The sequence below is a fragment of the Ornithodoros turicata genome, chromosome 2, assembly GCF_037126465.1.
Source record: "Ornithodoros turicata isolate Travis chromosome 2, ASM3712646v1, whole genome shotgun sequence".
Classification (NCBI taxonomy): domain Eukaryota; kingdom Metazoa; phylum Arthropoda; class Arachnida; order Ixodida; family Argasidae; genus Ornithodoros; species Ornithodoros turicata.
Window position 1 is genome coordinate 85,455,642 of NC_088202.1, and position 23,117 is coordinate 85,478,758.

At 45.6% G+C, this 23,117-nt stretch overlaps 1 protein-coding gene and 1 long non-coding RNA gene across 2 annotated transcripts in view; one reads left to right on the top strand and one right to left on the bottom strand.

Annotated features, from left to right (window-relative positions):
* Window positions 1–8,686: 8,686 nt before the first annotated feature.
* Window positions 8,687–20,330, bottom strand: LOC135385652 (uncharacterized). The gene is made up of 2 exons (XM_064615105.1): window positions 20,217–20,330; window positions 8,687–10,099 (listed from the first exon to the last, which is right to left on the bottom strand). Exons 1-2 carry the CDS (start codon window positions 20,229–20,231, stop codon window positions 9,509–9,511), a joined length of 606 nt encoding a protein of 201 aa, XP_064471175.1. The 5' UTR covers window positions 20,232–20,330; the 3' UTR covers window positions 8,687–9,508.
* LOC135385653 (uncharacterized) overlaps window positions 9,915–23,117 on the top strand; it is a 43,109-nt gene continuing 29,906 nt past the window's right edge. Inside the window, exon 1 of the long non-coding RNA XR_010420462.1 lies at window positions 9,915–9,925. This is a non-coding gene — a long non-coding RNA (uncharacterized LOC135385653). The remainder of the gene's footprint in view (window positions 9,926–23,117) is intronic.

Below are 23,117 nucleotides of genomic sequence, written 5' to 3' on the forward strand. Positions count from 1 at the left end.
ATTCACATTAGGAGGTGGCAAAAACCCAATAAGAGCAAATGCTGTTGACCGCATGATTCTAGATGGCGTAGTTTTTTTTATTATAATTCAGTGACGTTTTCTGGGACACCCTGTATATGTGATGCAGAGCACTTTGCATGGATCGTTGCGGGCTTTGTGTTTGGGGTGCCGCAGGATCTCCGGCGCTGCATAGCCAAAGGTCGACCTCTTCACTTGGAGATGTTGCTCGGTTCTAAGTCGAATGGTCCCTTGTGAAATCACACTGTGAGTGGTCCTCGGACAGTTTCTTCAAGTAGGTAGAGTCTTATTAGTTTCTGACCATTTCTCATAACAGTTACTTGGCTCCCATCGACTTTTACCACAGCGTATGGTTTCGGATGGTAATATGAAGTTAACTTGTTTTTCTTCATCTGTTTCACGAGTCACCTTCCTTTAGGTTGTGTGGTTTCACTTTTTCCTCCTCTTCTCTGCATTATTTACACTTGAGCTTTCCAGCTTCATCTTTCTGCTCACATACAGGTGAACTGCGGAATGCAGGTACGCACTTGCCTTCTAAAGAGTAATTCTGCAGGCGACTTGCCTGTCGTGAGTGTGGAGTTGCGCGGTAATCTAACAAGACATGTTGTAATTTCGCCATCCACTGTCTTCCTTCAACGGTGGCTGCTCTTGCAGTTTTGTTGATCGTGCGCATAAAGCGTTCCACCTCTCCGTTCGCCCGTGGCCAAAGGGGTGTCACTCGGAGATGACAGATGCCGAAATCTCCTCAGTTTCTGCCTTCACAGAGTGTTTGATTGACCTAGATCTTGCATCTACCAGCTGGACAAGGCTGGAACCCCCTCTCAGAAAAATCCTGGATCCGCCCCTGGGTATACCGAAAAGAGTGAAGATGTTCTCCAGTGCTGGGATCACCTTGTCGGCTTCTAACGATGCCAGTCTCTTTACTACGGGAAAACGAGAATCTTCATCCTAGAGTTCAAGTAAATGTCTTCTATCTGGAAACGGGCCTGCATGGTCTAAAACTAAGTTTTGCCACTGATTTTCTGGCAGTTCAGTCGTTTGTAGGGGTATAGAGGCTGTGTCAGCTACAACAGGTTGGCATATTAGGACACAGCTTTTCACCAGTTTCTCGACTGCTTTGTCTATGCCCGTGAACCAAACTTTTTCACGAACCAGCTGTTTTTGTCTTGTGGATTCCCATGTGCCGGTGACGTGCCGGTCTGATCACCTTCTCTTTCAGTGATTCTGGGATGACTAGTCGTTTGCCACGCAGTATGGCTCCACCTTTTGTAAGCGAAAGTTCATTAACCATAGATTTGAATGGGCTGAGCTCGTGTGTCCACATTGAGCTGTCTTTGTTTTGATTGCTTTGGAGTACCTCTGCTAGTCTTCTCAAAACAGGGTCTTTCTTCGTTGCCTTTCTACTGCTTCTAACGTCAAAGCTCTGGGACACGCTTGCTGTGCTACATGGTTGACGTAGTGGTCAATGGAAGTCTCTCTCTGACATTCCTGTCCACTTGACATATTTCGCGATAGGAAGTTTGCAGGATTGATTGCTCCTATTATGTAGCAAACTTGAAATCTGTATGGTTACAGCTAGAGCAACATCCTTTCTATTCTGGTTGATACCATGGACCTTGCATTTTGAATGGTGATGACCAATGGCTTGTGGTCGGTCTGTACGACAAATGGGGCACCATACAAGTATAGGTGAAAATGCTTGATTGCAGACATGACACCCAATAGTTCTTTTTCAGTGTGAGAGTATCGTTGTTCCACCGACGACAGTGGTGGTGCTGTAATAAGCAATCACTTTGGTTTTGTTTTCTGTGGTGAATTGACTCAAGATTGCTCCCAATGCCGACGGTCCAGCATCCATAGTGATCTAAGCTTTGTGAGAAGGATTTAAGAAAAACAACTTTCTCTCTTGTGACATCAGCTTCTTTGCTTCATTAAAAGCTGCGTTTGTGCTCAGTGGACCACTTAAAGTTTATATCCTTCTTCGTCAGTTTGCGTAGAGGTTCCACCAGTTGTGCCAGCTTAGGCAAAAATCATACACAGTATGAAACCATGTCCAAGAAACTCTTAACTTCGCGAACGCTTTTTTGGCTGAGCAAGTTCGCAAATTGCTTTCACCTTCTGTGGATCAGGCTCGATTACTTATTCTATGAATAGTAGCCCAAAAAAACTTAAAAGAGGGCTTGCAAAATATGCACTTGCGAGAATTTAGCACGAGACCTGCATTTGCCAGCCTCTGTAGCACCTGACGAAGTCTCTGGTCGTGCTCTTCTTTCGTTTTCCCCCACACGATCATATAATCACTGGCGTTAATGACCACTCCTGCCCCAGCCAGCACCTGACGTATCGCTTCTTGGAAAGCCTCTGCCGCTGAAGAGATGCCAAAATTCAGTCTCCTGTACCAATACAACCCACAATGAGCTGAAAATGCGGTTATGTCTCTGGACTCCTCTGCTAATTCAAGTTGATGGTATCCATCTCGAAGGTCCAACCTTGAAAAGAGCTTGGCACCACTCACTGTGCTTATGATATCGTTCACTGTTGGCATGGCATACCGCTCGCGGATGATTACTTTGTTTGGCTCTCGCATGTCTAGGCAGGGTCTAATGTCTCCCGATTGTGCTTTGGGAACGATCGCCAACGAAGATACCCAACGGGTAGGTCCAGATACTCTTTCAATTATATCCTCCTTTTCCAGATCCTCAAGCCTCTGTTGCGCGACTTTTGGAAGGGTATTCGATTTGGATGGTTGTGCCACAGGAGAGACCGAACGGTCAATATGCAGATGTACCTGTAAATTCTTCAGTTTTCCCATTACACTGAAGAGTTGGGGAAACTCTATCTGAGGTGCCACTCCTCGTTCCGTGTCTACGTTTAAGATCACGTGGATCATTCCAAGCGCTTTTGCCGTCTGGTATCCAATTATGGTCTCAGCTTTTTCATTCATGACAGCCACTTCTGTCAATACTCTGTCCTGTACTTGAATGCGTGTCAATATTATCACTACGATGGGCAGTCTTGCCGAGCTTCCATAGGCAAAGTAGCTTGTACTTGCAGGAACGAGTTGCGCGTCCTCGAGAAGCCGAATTACTTGAAAGGTCTGGACATCTATGATGTCTGCCAACGATCCCGTCTCGATCAACGCTTTTCTTCTTACGGGTCCAACTTTGACTGCGACCTTCGGTAGACTTGGTAATGAGGACATCACATTGAAGACGATGTTATCATCAGAATCCTCCTCATCAAGAACTGCTGGGAGCTGTCTTGATGTCGCTGTCCTCACGCGCTGTTTTGGCTTTGCCGCTTTATTACTGCGACAATGCCTCGCAGAGTGGTGTTGCTTGTGGCAGCTGCTGCACGTTACCTCCTCGCAGGACAACTGGTCTTTCCTTCCGGCTATGGCCAGCTACCTCCACATCCCCAGCATTTCTTATCGCTTGCTTTGCTATATTAGTGTCCTTTCCTCTTCTTGTTAGCGGTGTTGGACACAGCACTAACCTTCTGTGTGTTGTCTGCTGTGGCCTCCATTTTATCTGCTTGCTTCTCAGCTTGTTCTAAGGCTTGTCCAAGCTGTTTGAACTTCTCTAAAGCGATACTGGGATACCTCAGGGATTGTCTTCGTAGACGACTTGATGCGACGCCTTCAATCATCTGCGCTAGCAAGGCTTGTTCCTTATTGGCGAGTTCACATGTAGACGCCAGATTCTTTAGCCTAACGAAATACATCATGATGCTTTCGTCTTGTAGTTGGGCTGCTTGACGAAAACCATGTTGTTCGAAAATCTTTCGCTTGCAGTTTTCGGTGAGCTTTTGCTTTGTTGCGATATCATCTTCAGCTGTGCCTTCGAGTGCCTCGAAAATATCATAGACTGCTTGTCTGGCGTAGTGTAGCCACATTGCTTTCTGTTGCTTATTGTCCGTAATGTTGTCAGCTACTACGAAGATGTCGAAACGATGTAGCCATTTCTCCCATCTTTGTGCTATGAAGATGGCTCACCATGTGGGTCGAAGGCAGCTATCGGCGTCACGAATGGCTGAATTGTGGTAGCTCTGAATCCTCAATAGTCAGCAAAATCTTCGAAATCCTCGTCGCCAAGTGTGATGATGACTTTCAGCAAACTTGTAGATCGAAGTAGACTCTACGAAGAACGGCTAGCGTCGTTCTCCAGCCTCTGTCCCGGAGTTTGTCGTCGTCGTCGTCTTCGTCCAAGCATTCCTTCTTACTTCTTTCCTTCTTCTTCTTTCTTTCCTTACCCTTCGTCGTCGTCTTTCTCTCGTTGTTCACTTCCGATATAACAATTATTTTGGCGCGTACTGCTCTTGAGGACTTCGCGCTATCACTGGTAGCGACCACAAACCATGAGGTTGGATAGCAAATCGCACCGCACATCGAGTGCAGAGGTCCAGCGTTTCCAAGTACTGCTGTAAATTGCATGCGGTGAAAGACGGAACCGTCCGGGAGAGCGGCGGCACCACAGCTCACAACAAAGAATGTGAAATGATCTCTCTTGATTCAAATGTCCTGGCACTCATTGGAACACAACGCAGTGTCACATGCTGTTTTACCTTTTGTAAGCGCGATGGAGGGGGGGTAAAGGGAGCCTGCTTCTTGTTAGGGTGAGAGCACCTTTGTTAACGCGGTCTGCCTTGGTGGACCGTGTCTTGGAGCGGCCGTACGGTCGTGGGGCAGTATTGCTTGCAGTACTGCCTCCTGGAAAGATTTTTCCTAATCTTTGCAAACTTCGAGTAGCCTATATGTCAGTAACTAACTACAGTTTCAAATTTGCTGTCAATGCTCGACGTTCTTCGTTACGATGAAACGTGTTGGCATTACTTTCGCCTTGCAGCCCACCATCGATGACACCAGCTAGTCATTAAGATTCCTGCGGATCGAACAGCATTAGGGGCGCATGACCACATGCCTTCACATTGTCGAACTTCAACGTCAAATGCATCCAGGAGTAGTACTTGCTGACGAGACCCTGTGCGTTCCAACAATCGACGTGTTGTACGTGTTGTAATATAAGTTGGCGACCGGAAAGTCTGCGTCAAACGTTCTCAATCAGGATGGAAGGGTAGCACCAGGACTTATCTTTATTATAACTCGTACTGAGCCGAAGTGGGAATTAGCACATGGACCGTTCAGTAGTAGCAGTCTGAGAAGCTTGGAGCTGTCGGAAGCACTGAATGCACAAAAAGATACCTTTAATGGTATCGAATGTGACATCACCATACAGATTTGCAAGCTGGTCGCAGCATCTCCCACATCTTGGAGCTAGAACCCCATGGAGACTTCTAGTGGTACAAAACCTAGCTGCAAGGAATCTTCCCCTGGCTTGTATCAGACGTGGATATGTGAACAGGGAAAAGGGCTGCAACAGTTTCACATAGTAGTCATGCGACCCCAGGTTGGAAGTACGGTATAATGCTGATGAATGAACAAATGTGTTGCCCAAATGACTGAGAGATACTGCTCCATTTGTGATAGGTACTCTGTTTCGTAATCTTGAAGCTTGCAGTACTGGGTTCTAAAATTGCTGAGTATAACAGATCCACTGATGTTCCCCTGCTAGCCAATAGCCAAATTTTGTAATTGCACGAAGAAGTGTTGTGCCTCGTGAAAGGCAATAATTCTGCGACGTCGTTTTTATATTATTACAATCTCGCAACAACAAGAAATCGATGACGTCGGTAGAGCAAATGCGCGCAGGAACAGCAAGTCAATTCTCGATGCGAGCAAGTGGTCGATTGGCTTAGAAGGGGCTGGTCACTGGACAAAGGCCCTGAATTGGTACGATCCATCAAATTCGTCCTGCATCGCGTAACACGCGATGAGGTAGCACTTCGGCGATCTAGTGACAGTAAAGGCTCTATGCAAAGAGGCTGGGTAGGAAAACACGAGAACCTCAGAAGGACGAACGGAAGAGACAGCGATGCAGCGTTAGCGGCCGCAACACGGCCTAGGGCAGCTTGTCACGTATGCCCGAACTATAGTCACTAAATAGGCTTATTTAGTGACCATTGCACGAACCACATAGGCAAATGTTTCCCTTGTCGCCAATACTTCGAAATACCCTATAAACGTCTACACGTTGCACGTTACGTTGCAATTGCTGCTACGTAACGTCGTTGTGACTCCTGGACTTGGCGACCTTTAATCTTCTACCCTACCCTTAATCTTCCACTCTAGCCATTATGGAAAATTACCTGTTTATAACACGGTATAACCATGCTAGTACAGTACAAGAGCAATAACAGTGCAAGTTTTTTAGGGTTATATTTCTTCGATTTTTTTTTTGTCGAAGGCAACTGTAAAGTAACTAAGGTGCCCTAACGTGGTAACTGTTGTTGCAACTAGTTACGTTTCAAAAAGAGTAACTGTAACTTAGTTACTATTTGTGTAGCCTATATCTGTAACTGTAACTTAGTTGCTTCTTTTGAGTAACTTTTGAGTAACTTTTTTTTCTTTGAAGGTAACTGTAAAGTGACTAAGTTGCCTTAACGTGGTTACTCTAGATGTAACTAGTGACATTTAAAACAGAGTAACTGTAACCCGATTACTATGTGTGCAGGCTATCTGTAACTGTAACTTAGTTGCTTCTTTTGAGCAACTTACTCATGACTGATCCCAGCGGGTTGTCGCTATCAGGCAGCTGAGTGCCACTTAGCAAACAATTGTCTGACGCAAAGATTTCGTGACAGCTTTACTCTCGCGTTGAAGATTCACATCGGCACCCCGTATGATTGAATCGGCCCCTATGTCTACCTTGTGCTTCAAGAATCTCTCGTTAAAAGTTTAAATCCTTCGCCTAGTAGAAAGCTCGTGTGAACCTATAGCCGGGGAAGCAACTATACTTAAAATTCGCGCGTGGTATGCACGAGGGTTCCACATACGGGTGTAATTTGCAAACTAGGCACTAACGGAATTGAAACGAGACTACCCTTGGCAACTTGTTTTCATTACTATCGTCATCAATGTATTGACGTTGATGTTGACGTTAACGAAAAAAAAAATAATCGGGAGAGTTTGAATAGAATAGAAATAGAAATAGAAAGAAAAAAATGGAAACGTAGGTCGCACTGGTGCGACTGGTGGTGAGAGAGTTTGAGTTTTCTAACGCACGTATCCTTTCACAATTCCCTGTAGTTTTCTGTCCGAGTAGGTGTTACGCTACTGGCCTGAATCTAAGGTTCAAGTTGGGGCTGGAGTTCTTTTAACGATGTATTTCTCGTTACTTTCTCTAATTATTTGCCGTTGTTATTTATGAAATATTTCAGAGCCGACCGCGCAGTGCAAACTGACCTGCTTCAATCAAGAGGGCTTTCCCACAGCCATGAACTCTCAGTGGTTCCTGCAGAACCCGCAGGGTCCTCTACTGTACAGTTTTCAGATGCGTGGTCTAGTACACCAGTGCAATGTAATAGGAATATAAAGGGTGGGTGCAGATAAAGTAGCCCCACATTTTTGCACGTATGACGTTCCCTGGTTACCGCATGAACTTTCGGTGGCGCGGGATGACGCATTTATCCGGTACATTTAAACGCACAAAAAAATCGTAGTAACCCAACTCCAGTGTAACAAAAAAGTTATCCACGCAAACGTTGCTCTCCGTGCATCCCGATTTTCCTATGCAGAAGTCAATATGGCGGTCACGACACAGTTGCGTCTAGCTGCCGCTAGGCGTACCAGATCTCGTTTTGGTTCTGTGTAGGTGGCACACCCAGCGGTAGGGCGACGCAACTGTGCTACACTGCGATGTCCAATTGGAAATACACGGAGCGAAGTTCACGTTGCTAACGATTTTATTTCGCAGAGTTTGGTTACCATGATTTTTTTTTCTCGATTTGCACCGCATAAATGCACCGTCCTGCGCCGCCGGAAGTTCGTACGGTATGCAGGGAACGCGCTATGTGCGAAAATGTGGGGCTACTTTATCTGCACCCACCCTGTATTTTGCTTGCACGGCATCGACGCGCCGTATTTTAATAGTGACAACTCCTTCACTTTTTCTTTTCTATTATCCTCGGTTAAGGCTACCGAAAGAAAGCTCATCTTAAAGACGGAGTCTCCCGTTTACTCCAATGAAAGATGCTTCAATGAGGCTTAGACGGGCAGAAGTATGAAGGGAATTGCCTCAGGACTAAAGCCGCCGATATTTCCAACAGCGCTACTGTTCTTCGTTTGGGAATCGCCTCAGGACGAGAACCGCCGATAGTTCGAACAGAGACTGTTCTTCTTCTGGGAAGAACAGTCTAACAGTATGTTCTGGGAAGAAGAACAGTCTCAGAAGAAGAACAGTCTCTGTTCAAAATATCGGCCGCTCTTGTCCTGAGGCAATTCCCTTCAATCAGGCTTGTTCGACATAGAACCTCTAGTGTTCAACGAAGACACTTTGTGCAGAGGAGGCTACCAACGTAGAAACACTTCCCCTTTCTTGTCTGACAGTTCTTCGCTCAGCTCTCACTTTGACCAGTTAATTATTCCTGCAGTAGTACCTTACTTGATTATTAATTGATTTATGTAACAGAGAGTAGTGCCAATTCTTAATCATACATATGACTGTAAAGGAATGCTTAAAAGGTAGTAACCACATGGCTGCGAAAGTATGTTGCATTATGAGACAAATAAACTCAAGACATCGCATGACAGAAGCACATGACAAACGTTACACATTTGTTCGTAAATTTTTACTCAGACGTGCACATATCACAGCAACAATGTCACATCCGCATTCACCGTGCTGTCAGTTCGATTGCTTGTGCATTTCTCATGCACGCAGTTCCACGTCACAAATCAAGGCGGGAGCAGTTTCGGGTCAATTAGAAGTTCATACCGAATAATAAATGAAAATAAATAAGTGAAACGTTGACACCAACCGACACACAAACAATGAAGATTCAAAACAGTAAAGTAAATTATTAAATAAAATGAGAATAAATAGGAAAGCCAAAACAAGAGAAAGGCTATCACTTGGATGGGGAAAACCACTTTACCGAGCTCGCGATTTTCCTTGCTACCCGTGCCAGTCTTGTGCTGTCAGTGGGAGTTGAAAAACAACCTGACACGTCAGTGCGAACTTAAAACATGCTGCAGTTTGATGCGCAATAGGGTAAAGAAAGTAAAGTGACCGTGCCACTGCAGACAGTCTGTGCATGTTGCAGAGAAAATGTGCAGGGTATTTCATCGGTCAGAGTAGTGGGCGGTAACTGTAAAAACCGCGCGCGTTTCCATTGAGACACACGCGTTCTGAACCCTTCTTCACGGGTCAGTATCGATGCACTACGATTGAATTGGTTTCGTTCACGGGTTACCTTTGGTTTCACCCCTGATTCCAAGCGTTCCCTCTCGTGCTGTATCGTGTGTATTGACTTATAAAGTCTACAGAGTCTTCGGAATCAATAAAAAAAGAACAAGAATGATCTTTTTAGATGTCGCTATGTACAAGCTTGTTTTGAGCGGAGTTTGCAGTTACCACATGGTTCCCGCGATGCCCTATGCCTTATATCCTGTGTTGTAGATCTTACTTCCGTAGGACTTGTCTGGGCCGCTGCCATAGAGGTTATTGTAAACCTTGCCCGTGTATCCCGATAAGTAGGCGTGTGGTAGCGGGTAGGAACCGGCAGCGGACAAAGCGTTCTTGTACGCCTTCGTGCCTTGGTAGTTAGGGAAGTGAATCTTGTGCCCCGGCGTTCCAGACGCACCGGCTGCCGAGTACAGGACTGGCTTGGACTGCACAATGTCTGGCTTGCCAACTGGAGGTTTGTAGTTGAAGACGGGCAGTGAAGCGGAGTAGAACTGCTGTGATCCTGCCTGATTGCGTCTGAAGAAGAGGGAGTTCATGAAGTTCCTCAACCGCGATCCGAAGGATGGACGTGCATTGGGTCGCTGAAGATAGGACGCGAGTTGCGGGTAAGTGCCCTGGTAGGTGAGTCCATAGACAGAGTTGAGCGGATAGGTAGAGAACTGTGTTGCTTGCTGTTGCCTGAAGGACGCTGAGGATGATTGCGAGGGACTAGCAGCGGATTGTGTCTTCTGCGACTCTGCCCAGCTCACACTGGAGAGGACCGAGAGAAGCAGCACTGCCTGTAGCAAGGGTAGAGAATAGCAATACATCAAACCCTCAGTGCTATTTCACAGCAGTGCGACAAATAGTAAATCACATGCCCTGCGTCAGAAATATAAAACCCGTTTTTCAGGCGCTCTTCATCGCGTTTGTCCAAGAGACCTGGGTTAGACAGCTTAGAAAATATAATGCGTAAAAATTGACTGCAAAAGTTTAAACAGTACGCCTCATTACCGATCTCTTTAAATTCGGCGAGTGTAGGTCGCCTGGTTTCCATATTTCCTTGCAATTTGATGTTGATGATGTTGGCGAAAAAAAATATAATAGGGAGAGATTGAATTCGTCACAATTGCAATTTGAACTCCGTTCCGTTCCCTTCGTTGTGCTGTGCGGCAGTGGTGGGACACACGCACACATATAAAGAAACAATGATGAGATGTGGAGATGTGGTGAGGTAAGGGGGTGTGGTAGAAATGGCACTCAGCAGTACTGCATAGCTCAATTTCCAAAGAGGTGGCTGATGTTATTGATCTCAATGTATCTTGCGGCCACCTTCCAAACTGGCGAAGCACATCAGATAGTGACGAGAGTTTTCAAATTAGATGTAACAAGTATTCCGGTGCAATTGGCCGAGCAAGTGTGGGTTACCATCTCTCTTTCCTTTTTTTTTTTTTCTACCGCTGTCTGCCTGTGAATATGGCACTAAGCCACGGGCTTGCATGCCCCAAATTCGATGAGAAACAAACAAACAAACAAACAGAGTCGTCACAACTACGGCAAATGGAGCAAATCCGGTAGAAAAAGAAAAAAAAAAGGTGTCGTTCAGATAAAGAATGCAGCGCTTGACATTTACGACAGGGAGGACAGGTTTCTTGCAGACGCACGCTGTAGTGCCACTTGATCGAGTCCTGCCCACAGAAACGGGAGTGCGTGACGGATAATTTCTTTGTTGCTTGGCACGGCGCCGTCTTACTCAGGGGTATATTACCGACGATAGTAATGCTGCGTGAAATTTCCGTGGCGTAACGGCTCGTCTTGAAATTTTGTGTTGTGTTATTTCGCTTCGGTTTTCTGTTAAGAGATGGGTAGCAACCTCAAGCAAAAAGTCAGACGTTAGTCAGTGGTGTTGCACGACGCCATGAAAGTTTTCTGCACGAGAAATTTTCTTTTTCTCGCTGACTTTACGATAGTCTTAGGTCGCCAGGTGCCTTAGGCACACTTGATTGGTCTCAAAAGCACTCATTATGCCATCTGCTGTAAAATAACATGCAGCTCGAGGCTCGGAACCTACTACCACGTCGAGTCACAAGAATACGCGGTGTGAAGAAAAAAAATCGATTTTGTTATCAAGGCTGGTGTGCGAATTGGTTGAGGGTATATCGTAGATGTACTATACAAGGCTATGGAGATTTGGACAGCATCGGTACAAAGCCAAGCTAAACCCTCGTTAGAACGAAATCGTTTGTTTCGAAATACCGATTTAGTCCAAGTTTTCCGCTGTCCCGACCGAAATGCATGCGTTTCGAACAGGATTATTCGAAGTGAACTGCCAGCTGACTCCGCTTAGTGCGAAGGGTTTACGCTGTAACTGAAGTTCACCGCATAAGACGCTCTGCGCCAACCATTGTACCGAATGACGTAGTTGTCGCTTCTGATTTGAGGGGAGAACGGCTCGTACGCCCGTGTGCGGCAGTTACCATGTATCCAAATCGCCACACAAAAGGACGTACGTCTCCCGTTTTGAACAAATCAAGAAATAGAACGATGCCATTCTGAATGATGGTTGGTTATGTTTTTAGAGTGTACGACAAAGCCTACTTATAGCCCTTTCTTCGCTTTTTTTCTTTGCTTTCTTTTTTACACATTAATTAAAAGGACGTCAAGGTGATCAGCGTCAATGTCTGCTTGTTTGATTAAATGCTTGTTCTAATGCCTCCTACAGTACAGTGTCTCCATAACTACTGCACCGCTACTGTCACAGTTCCCATGGCTTTCCGGTCCTGTTGACTTCTCTAGAGCGGTAATACACTTACTGTGCTTACAGAAAACAACACAGCACAGCAGCGACCCAACGGTTGTGTGTTCTGCATTTGATGTCCACCCAAGGAAGAGCCACACACGCCTATCATCACTACCTACCAGGCTTCCCACCCTCAGCTTTTACAAACAGCCGCCGAGTTTTTCTAACTTGGGAAAAGAAAACTACATGGCACATCGTTGAAAGAAACCCAACGCACGTAGTCACACTGCAATGAACTACTTCCACATATCGCGCAATCCACGCTACACGCACATTTAAGTGTTTGTGTCGGCTGTGTCGCCGACAACGACCAACTGAATGCTTTGATGTTTTGATGCACCTACTCTGCATATCAGACTTTCTTGCAAAAAGAAGACTGCTGCTCTCAGACATACAATTTGGAGGGGGGGGGGTATATGTTTATTAAGAAAAAAAGAAAGGAAAGGTTACCCAGGCAAAGAGCCGGCTTGCTATTCCAAAACAATGAAAAAGAGAAAACGGAAAAGAAAAAGAAGGAAAAGGAAAGAAAGGAAAAGGGAAGAAAGAAAGAAGAAAAGAGACACTAGAGAAACGTCACATGCTGTTAACGAGTCCTGAGATTCGGAGAAAACCGAGGAGAGCGGCAGTGACAGCCCACTGGTTGGGGTGCAGGACGGGGCCAAGGAGAGCGGCCAACGAAAAGTCGTTACTGCCAATCTGGAGCAAACGGCAACGGAGGGTGTTCCTATGGTGAAGGTGCTGCTGACAATGTAGGAGCTGGTGTGGGATGTCAGCTTCCACGCCACAGACATTGCAGTTTGGTGAATTTAGCCGACCCATTTTGAAGAGAAGTGAGGGTGTACGGGCAACATTCAGTCGTAGGCGGTGGACAAGGGATTCTTCTTTACGACTGCGGTGGCAAGTGATGACAAACTCCATCAATGGGTCGATAGACCGCAGGAATGGGTTGTAAGTCGTAGTTTCGGCCCGGAACTGCTGAGCACATGTGGCGCACCGACGGCGAATATGTAGACGGCATGTGGAGGCTGTAAGCGACAGAGTTGCCGGGGCTGAAGTGCTGCGGCGAGATGACGACAATATATCTAATGATGCCTTGCTGTCGATTTGGATGGGATGTCAAGAGTGCATGGTGACATTTGGTCTCCTCCTTCCGTGAAGGAAAGTGGAGGCGCTAACGGAACTACAGTTCCTCTCTCCTACAAATGTGACGGTTACCGCTGGTGGTGGAAAGGTAGTCCGCGAAAATGCCCATCACCTAGTACATGTCCTGCACGCGGTGTCTAGACCTGAAAACGGCGACTAGTGCCACATCACCAAACTGCTCAGGCAATGGTGGTGGTGGTGGAAGTGGTGAACGGGCTCGCCGTTGTCGGCCTCACAGAGGTGGGAAACGTCACGACTAACGCCCTTCAGGAATGTGCGTCCTGGGCCGACTTCTAATGGAACTGTGTCTACATATGTCTGAAAGCGTCTGAGGAAAACCTAGGAACAACCCCAGACAGCACAGTCGGCACGGGGATTCGAATCCGGGTACCCCCCAGTCTCGACGTGACATGGCCAGCACGCTAACTACTTAGCCACGCGAGCTGGTTGCTCAAGCAATGTAGAAGCTTTCTCGTGCGCTTCACGAGCCATACAACACATCAGGAACCCAGGAACGTCACTACAATCAGGCAACCAAAAACCAGGCACGCCAGAACCTACGGAGGCTTCCTGTAGTGGACTTTAGCCTCGTACGTACTACCACATCGATATCACGCCTTGGTTGATAACTTGACATATTGCTATTGCCTGCTCACAATTGAAACATATCACGCCAGCTTTAGAGGATTAAGTAAGTGAACTGTACGTCAACTCATCCCAAGTTTGCCGGTTCCTACCCGGCCGGGAACGCCAAAGGTATGGTTGCATGGTAAAAGGTCGTTATGCACGTCGTTCTCTGCAAGGCATTGTACAAGACGTTAGTTACCAGAGCAACATGATGTGCATGCAGTGGTTCTACGGTTCGGTTTACATTGGAACTACAGATTTGGAACTGGGTTTGTGTACTTTCTCTACACAGAAAAATCACCTTCGCTAAGGGGAACCTGCGCAACGTATGTGTTCCTCGACCGTCGGGTTCTGGTATCAGTGAAAAACATGCATCGTCTCAGGGCGCCGACGTTTCCACTAAGGAATCGGGGTTATCAATGAGATGCGGTCGAGCATCATTCCTGAACCTCACATTGACCTCGTTTCTCCCTTGCTTCTTGCAAAAAAAAAAAAAAAAAAGAGAACGTAAAAAATAAACGAACTGAAGCAGCTGCCGACCAGAGAAAGAAAAAAGCTTCCTCCGGGCGCCGTGTGACCGTGGAGGCTAGGTTACTGCTACGCGGAAGTCATCCCCTCCTCCGACTACGTAACTGCCTTCCTCCTCCTGCTCCCATGTGCCCTTGACCTTTTCGTAACGACCCCCCTCGACCATGTTTCTTTTTTGCGAACCGTTCTGACCCACTTCCAGGTTTTTCAAGTTCGTGAGAAGGATAGATCAACGCCAAAGGTGTGCATTTTGTTCCTTTTGTAAGACTGTTAAAAAAAATTCCGAATACGTGCGCGGGAAAGAAAGAAAAATGCGTTTACGGTACATTTTTTTTAAAGAGGCTGACTGAATTCTTCTTTCGCATTATCCCGGTGTTCGATAATGGATGCTGGTTTGGTTTCGTGGAAGAAAATGGGTGCTACTTAGGGTACATGCATTGTATTTTTAGCTTTTCCTGCTCTAGCTTCTGGAAAGCATCACTTCGTAACTAGTTTCAAGTTCGCGCACTGCAAGTGGCTAAGGAAAGCAATCGTGGAGTTTCGTTGTTCCAACTGTTGAACAGCTACTAACGTTACCTATTAGGAGACTGCGCAGAAGAAAGAAGCTTGTGTTTCAAGCGCGACCCGATGGTATCGGCTGTGATAGGAAGCGTTTGAAGCATTGGTGCTACGTTGTTCCATTGTTTTTATAGACCATATCTGCCTACGTATAACGTGCACCCCGAAAAATTAGCCGAATCTGAAAGGTACGTGTCCGGGGCATAGCGTACAGTAATCAAAGCCTCGACTACAACTAGTTTTTGGTATATCTCTCACTGATACAACGTTTACTTCAATCCTTCAAACTCCTATCGGAAGGACTCAGTGTCGCAGCGGTCTCCTTACATTCCTTTTCAAACGAGTTGAGGACACCTCGACGGCTTCCTGGACCCTCTTCGCTACTTCGGCGTTCGATGCCCCTGCTCACCGTTTGTCATCCAGTTTTGCCATCCAGTTTTGCCATTTTTCTCGAACATGGCATTTGAGCGCGCCTAAAGCAGCTGGAGGAAGGCCCGAGGTACGCTACATCTTCTTAGGAACGGTTCTTCCAGGAAACACTATGTATTATGCGCACCGGTGGATTACGCGCCCTGCCCCTTCGAGACACTTTTACCATGCATAACGCTCATTATACAGCGGACAATACAGCAATTTGCTTATCCCAGACAAACAAGGACTTTTCGAGTTGTATGTGTTCCACTCGTGCTGCCTTCGTACTTCCCTCGATTTAAGAAAAAATACGCCACTTGGAAAGTATGAAAGTTGTTGTTGTTTTTAAGTGTTGAGAGGTGTACTGAACTTCAGTGTACGGAGTTCCCCCTAACCCATTCTAAAATTTAAGAACGTATCGTATATATTGTATAAATTATTCTATAGAACGGATAACGGATTGTCCCGCCCTTCTTTCGAAAGCTTGTCCATCAACATACTAGTATTTTTCTTTTTTCATCCAGTCAGTCCAAAGCCTGTTTCTGTTGTGTTCCTTGTGACATTTTCACCACGGAGAAGGGTGTCAGACACGGACACGGCGGACCAGGCCCAGGACTGATCACGAGCGCTCTATCAGATGAACTGCTCCGGAATCCACGATTTCTGTCGTTGACACTGCTTTGTTGCTGAAAACGTCTAGTGCACGTCACGAATAGCCACGCGTGTCATGTTCGTTACAGTGAGTGAAATGGAACCTCGGAAATATTGGGGAAGTTAAACATGGTAGAACTGACTAGTTTCTGCTCTTGGAAGCTGAATTTAGAAGTGAGAGGAGAAATTCCAAGAACTTCCAGGACGCCACAAGAAATAATGAAGCATGTTCGATCCGGATAAGTTTGCCTGCCTGAAGTCCAACCGAATTGTCACATCGAAAAATAAAGAAGCGCTGATTGCTAAGGTCGCTGAGGTGGGATGTGGACCGTAGCACTACGAAGCGTAAATAATAATGGGTTCGTCTTAGCATACACAACACTTGTAAGCTTATGGCATTTAGAATGGACAAGTGGACGGAGATACTTCTCATAAAAATGCCTTAATAAAAATACGTTTGCGTGAAGAATACGTAAAAGGGCAATAAAGAACGTAACCGGACCCAGACGATTTTGTTGATAGTTATGCGTCCAACATTATACGAACACAAAAGTAACAATGTATATAATGCATCCTGCTCGAATGAACTTGTTTTTAGGCCTAATTTCAGAAACCAGTCCCAACTGTCACGACGTCTAAGCTTGTTATGATCAAACGGCCATGAGTGTATATCTGTCGTGCTCATGGTTCCCCTGCACCAAGAAGAGAGTACAACGTACGCTATCTCTTACGTACACAAAGGGGATAGTGTACGTTGCAGTAAAACACACCATTTGCTCTTGCGTTATAGCGTTCCGCAAATAAGTGCAAGATCGATTTGTTCGCAGCCCAGAGCAGAAACTAAAGTCCGGAGTATAGCTAGGGCTGTGAGAATAGTAAGATAAAGCCAAAGCGAGTACGAAGCGAATAGTTAGTAACTGCACCGTATGCATATACAGAATTTTTTATTCCGCGTTAGCGCCGCGAAGCAACTGCGGCTGTATACAGAATGCATATTGATACACAGCATATATACGTGATATAGTCGTACCTCGTCAACGGGGATCCCGTTAATATGGACGGCTCGAAATGTGGGTACATGGAATGTTAACTCGTTAAAATAGAAATTCATTTTTCGGACAATGGGTAGGGCAATAAGGCACAAAACCTAGAGCCCTATGTATTTCTGTCTCGCTATTATGAGCGGCATCGGTATCGAGGCAACTTCATCCATCATTGAGCAAGCAACACAGGAACAACTTCTTCGGAGTTCAAAGTAAGGACATAGGGTTCTGTACGGGACGTTCCAGCCACAGAGATGGCCATTTAACTTGTCTGGAGAGAATTCACACTTAAATTACATGATGCAAACAGTGCATACTTTTTCTTGAGGACAGTGCATGGCGACCACCACCATGCACTCCATGTTGCCGATATTTTGTATACTTTGGGTTGCGCATCGTTATGCATGTGAATAAACCCTGATCTCCTTCCTCAGTATTTTTTTTCTCTCTCTAATACTTGATAATAAGGACGACTCGCTTTATGGACAGTTCTCATCGAAGACAGATGTGTCCGGAATAACGAGGCAAGTGATATGCGGAACTTCGTGATGTGATGTGATGTGATAGAAGAAGAAAAAAGCAGCAATCACTTTGTTACATAACTTCTCTTGTGGCGCTTGAGGGGTTACGCTGGCAACTTCAGAACTATTTAAGCATGTTAGGTTTGATAGATACTTCACTTCGGTATTCGAATAGAACTGGATGTTCAATTCGGAATTCAAATCGAACACGCAATTATCCGCTTCGGTATTCAAAACAGTCATATAGAATATACAAATCGCGCTGAGAAATTGCTAATTTCAGAAAACGTATCGTATTTAGACCTCATTCATCTTCAAAGTGCAAAAAAAAAAAAAAAAAGTGCGTCATTCAAGGCGCCCTAGTAACCCTGTTTCCTGTAAACCTCAAACTTGAATAAAGGAGGAAGTGTTGAACACACGTGTCGTGAGGGGGAGTTCGGGAAGGAGAAGGTAGAAGGCGTTAATGTATCTTCCATAAATGTGTGTAAAGCGAAAAATATAAGGTATATCGGCTTTCATAAGGGTTACCTCTAATATTTGCGTGTTGTCTTGCAAAAACAAGAACTCACCTGTGCTTCGTAGCTAAAGACAAACTGAGCCGTAAAGGGCTAAATCACGGCCTGGGTAATATTTCCTCATAGACAAAGTGTGGACTGCCGCCGTCAGATCGCTGGGGCACTTCCAAATTTCCCTTCCTGACACTGTGGGTCGCGCAAATGTTTCATGTTTCACGTCTTTGGTTATCAGTAGTATATACAGATTTCATTGGCCAGTTCGTTGACATTTAGAGGGCGTCGGTTGACACTGTGTTTCAGAAAGAAAGACGGGTACTGAAATCATGTGCGAATCCTACCTCGCTTGCATCATGTAGGCCCTGCATCTAAGAGAACAACATCTCACGCATGTGAGATGGCTAGAATTTTGCTGATTCTAGGAATTCGTCGTGGAAGCCGTTACATACAAATAATAATAATAATAACAGTAATAATAATGTGGCATTTCCCCTTTTATGGCATGGTGGCGAAGTCGCAGCAGATACAGTTCGTGCATCCATTCAAAAAATCTGTGCAGCAATGGCAGCGTCCCCCGGTCTGTTCTCGTCGTCCATATCTCGGGGTTTTACCGTCATGTACGCCGTAGACCAGTATGATGTTCGAATATATCCGTGGCACCCCGATATGAGGCTTCTCCTTCAGAGTTCTGACGTTGGCTCTAACAATAGTAAAAATCAGCTACGTAACAGCTTCGCAAGGTCAGCGGCGTCTTCAACAACTAATCAAGCGCATCATAAAACATAGTGCGAGCACTTTAGGCTTCAGACCTTGGTTCAGTGGTTACGTGAAGAGGGAAGACGAAGATGACAAAAGTGATGAAGATGCACGAAGATGATGGGAACAAAACAACTACATGAATGATGATGGGAAGCCGAACATGACTGGCTAAAGTCAGTCACCGATATTTTTGTTTGTCTAAGGACGGAGGCAAGCTCTTAAATTAGTTAATTTCAAAATGCAATTTCATTAGATTATGCGTTGGTTACAAAAGTACTTCTTTAACGTAACAGAAAAAAAAATCTGAGTATCGCTTGTGCAACATTAATTTGCACACGGGTCCCTTATATGCGGTTCTTTCGGAACTGAATTAAGGACCATGCAATGACGCCATTGCACATATGGAACACGCTGTGCACTAAATGTGGAAACTAGATCGTAAGCCAGGCATGCACTCTTGCGGGCTCGCATTTCTGCACGACTGGGAGTGACATACATTAAACCCTCATTGGAATGACAACTTGACTATTGCGGTATTTGCAGCAGAAGCCCAATTGCATCTTCGCTATTTATGGTTAAGTAAACGTTTGGGAGGAACAATGAGGCTAACCCAACTATCGAACGGATCACATCACGTGACAAAACAAGCGTGCCTGTGGCCGTATCGCACACGCGGCGGTTATTCGAAATCGTCGTTCGACCACGAAATTATTTTTCTGGCAATTGGGATTTTTGAGACGGCACAATATTTTATCTCAGTCTACAGTCGATTATGCGTATCAGTTATTTTTTTTTATTCCGTGTTAGCGCCGTGGAGCAACTGTGGCTATGAGTGGCGTACAGACGTGGACAGATGGAGAGAGGACAGCAGGAAGGAGTGGAGGACAAGGAGGGGAAGCATAGTGTGAATAATGTGAATATTGTCTCGAAGCAAACGCTTAGAATCTGCTTCGTATACCATAAAGTCCCTTCGCTTCCCCAGAAATATGTTGAAGCCGCGTTCTTTGAGGTCCTGTACAGAAAGCATGTTATCGCGAGATGAAGGGCACAAAAATGTACACTACTATTAACGCCCAACATCTTGAAATAACTAAAGTACGTATTTGGGAAACAGCAGCAGCAATGTTGAGACAACTAGTGTGTTACATGGCATTAGAGTCGGGAAGACAGCAAGTAAACAAATTGTTAAGTACTCAGTCAGAATAATGTCTCACACGGGTTCGTTGTTGTTCGAGAGGAAAAAAAAAAGTGTGAGAAGACAGAAAGAGAAATGATGTTTTAGGCAATGCTTATCAGAAGGGTTTTACAAGACGCGTCTGCATGCTCGAATTGGTACATAGCACGTATAGTTGGCGTTCACTCACCGTAAGCACCTTCATGTTCGAGCGCAGTTCGTGTTGTTCGTCCGGTTTCGTGTTTTGTGAGCGCCGCTTCCGACATGAGGCTGCCTTATAAGCGTGACCTCAATTGGGGTCAGGTTCAAGGGAGAAGGACGGCCGCCCTTTCCCGTGAGGAAGAAAACGTTACTGAAGTGACGTAATCTCTTAAATAACGGTTGAAACTCTGATGACTCTCCACCATGTTATACACTTTCGTTATGCGCAGCCAGGTGTACACGTTGGACAAAGAATTATGTCCCGCCGTGTATTTATAGCTAAAATCGGAGCAACTGAAAACACATGCAAAAAGAGAGGAACGCGAAGCAACGCGCATAAAAATGTTTTATAGCATGAAATGTAGGGCATTTTTTGTGGTCAACTTTTATCAGGAATGCGTGATTATTGTTCTTAGACATGCGGCTTTTTAGGTTCCACGCCAAGATTATTCTTCAAAGTTGCTGTAAACACAATCTCCCGGTGTTAGTGTGTAACATAACGGACTTGGGAATGCACATATTTGGCAGAGGCAACATGACCTGGGCATTAAACTGAGGGCACTGACAAGATCTGAGAGCTTATCTGAGGGCAATGACGAGACAGGACGAAGGAACGCACACAAACAACTCAGAGAAGTGTGTGTTCCTTCGTCTGTCCTGTCTCGTCCTTGCCCTCAGACTCAAGGTCATTTTGCCTCTGCCGAGATTGTACCAGCTTGCTTGAATCCTACTTTTGACTTCACACATTCGAAACAGAAGAGCAACGTTCAGACCAGTGGTGCCGAAATAGCGGCCCGCCTGAGTTTGCCTTGCGTTATTATATTATCTTGCGTTAATTAGTGATAGAAAGCCGTTGTCACTGACCTCGGCCGATGTTTCTCTAACTAAGAGACGAGCGGGGCCGGTTGGTACATGACAACAGCGAAGACGACAAAAGTAACACAAAGACAGCCAGGGAACTTTGAACCTGTAACCATAATAATCATAATCAACCTTTAACCATATGATAAAAGGTTGAAAGTTTGACATTCCCTGTCTGTCGGCCTCTTTCCTCTCTTTCGTTTTTCAATACCCCCTGTCTGTCTCTGTGTTGCTTTCGTCGTCTTCGCTGATGAGTCTTTAAACCAGAGCATCAAATCGAACCGGAACCGAAAACCGGAAATAACCGTTATTTTTTTGCCGGAACCGAACCGAAACGGAACCGAAAAGGCCGCCGCCATCTTGGAGCTGAACCGGAACCGAACCGATTTAGAAAATTTCTGTTACCGGTTCAAAACCGGTTTCAAAGCATCAAGATTTCGGGACTGGCCGTTTTTCATCTTTCCTACCTGGAGTGCCCCCACCTGTTCCAAAAGTGACTGTTTCATGCGACATTTTTGCAACCCGAGTCTCCAAATGCGTAGCTGGACGCCCGCATCGATGGAGACAACGTCGGACAACCGCGCTCTATAGTTTCGTTTTCCTGTGGACAAGCGTTCTTGTCACAGCTTTGCGGCTAGCACGTTGGAAGGATAGGGAAGCTCATACCTGAACCGTTCGTAAAGTAAAAAGGTGACCTCGTTGAAGGCCATTTGGGGATACAACAGAGTCTGTACTAATATGAAAATTGCTGGCTGTCTTTACTGTTACGCTAGGACGTGCGAAGAGAAATAAAGCTTTCGGAACTTTCCTACTGTTTATTTTAGGGCGTATACCGTGTGCAATGAACCGGTTCGGAACCGGTTTAGAGCATGTTGAACCGGCTAGGAACCGATATGTGTGTCCTCCTGGAGCTGAACCGGAACCGAACCATTATGCCTGGACCCGAACCGAACCGGAAAAAAATTCTGTTTGATGCTCTGCTTTAAACCTGTCCCAGCGTCTGATTGCTTAATATTACTAGTCCATAAGAGTGAGATTTTGGGCTTGTTGGTGATTCACAATTAAAACCGTAGAAACTTTGACAGTGCGGGACTTAAAAACTGGACACACAGCACCTTCAGTGCTGTGTGTTGTATGTGTCCATTTTTATGTCCCGCACTGTCAAGGTTTGTACCGCTTTTAATTTCTAGTACATTCCTACCAACATTTTTTAGCAAACCCTACATGACCAATTTGTAATGTTCGTGCCTTGAATACCACCAGAAACGGACCGGTTCAGTCGCAGGCTTGGTGATCTCCCGAGTGAATACGAGCAAAGATTCTTCGAGTGCAGGAGACTTGAAATGGAGCTTTTTTGGCTCGCCGTTTTCCGCAGTTGTTGACAACGTTCCTGATGATAAACAAATGGAACAGATTGACCTGCAGTGTTGTGCGACACACCGATAACAACAAGTTCGCTGAAATTGGTGCGGCTTCGTTTTATTCCTGCGTCGGACGAAAGTATCTGAAGATATATATGTCGTCGCGGACAAACCTGTCCATGTTCAGTACAACGTACGCCTAATAATTCAATTCGTGGCTTCACGTCGCGAGACAACTGTGTCAACATACGTCTGCGAGCCGGCGTTTTCTGTGATGGACCTCAATAAGTCAGTTACGCTCACAACTAACAAACGAACACCTCAACGCAATCCATAAGATTGCAATTGCGCAATGACTTTCACACGATGTTGACGCAATAGTTAAAAACAAGACGTGTCAAGTGTCCTTATGACACAGCAAATAAAAAGGATTGCTGACCCTGTGATTGAGCAACCCTAAGTAGCCCAAATATATACGTTTTGTGTCGTTTTAAGTTTGTTGTGTCATCTATATGAGAAACAGGCTACTCCAAAGCCGTGGTGTGCGACCCGCGTAGTTCCTCCATGACTCAATAAGGCCCGCGGACACGAATGAGTTCGGCACCCCTGGTCTAGACCAAACTTATCCTCTGCGTGTTCGCGCTGCACTTCTTTGAAGCACTCGGTGA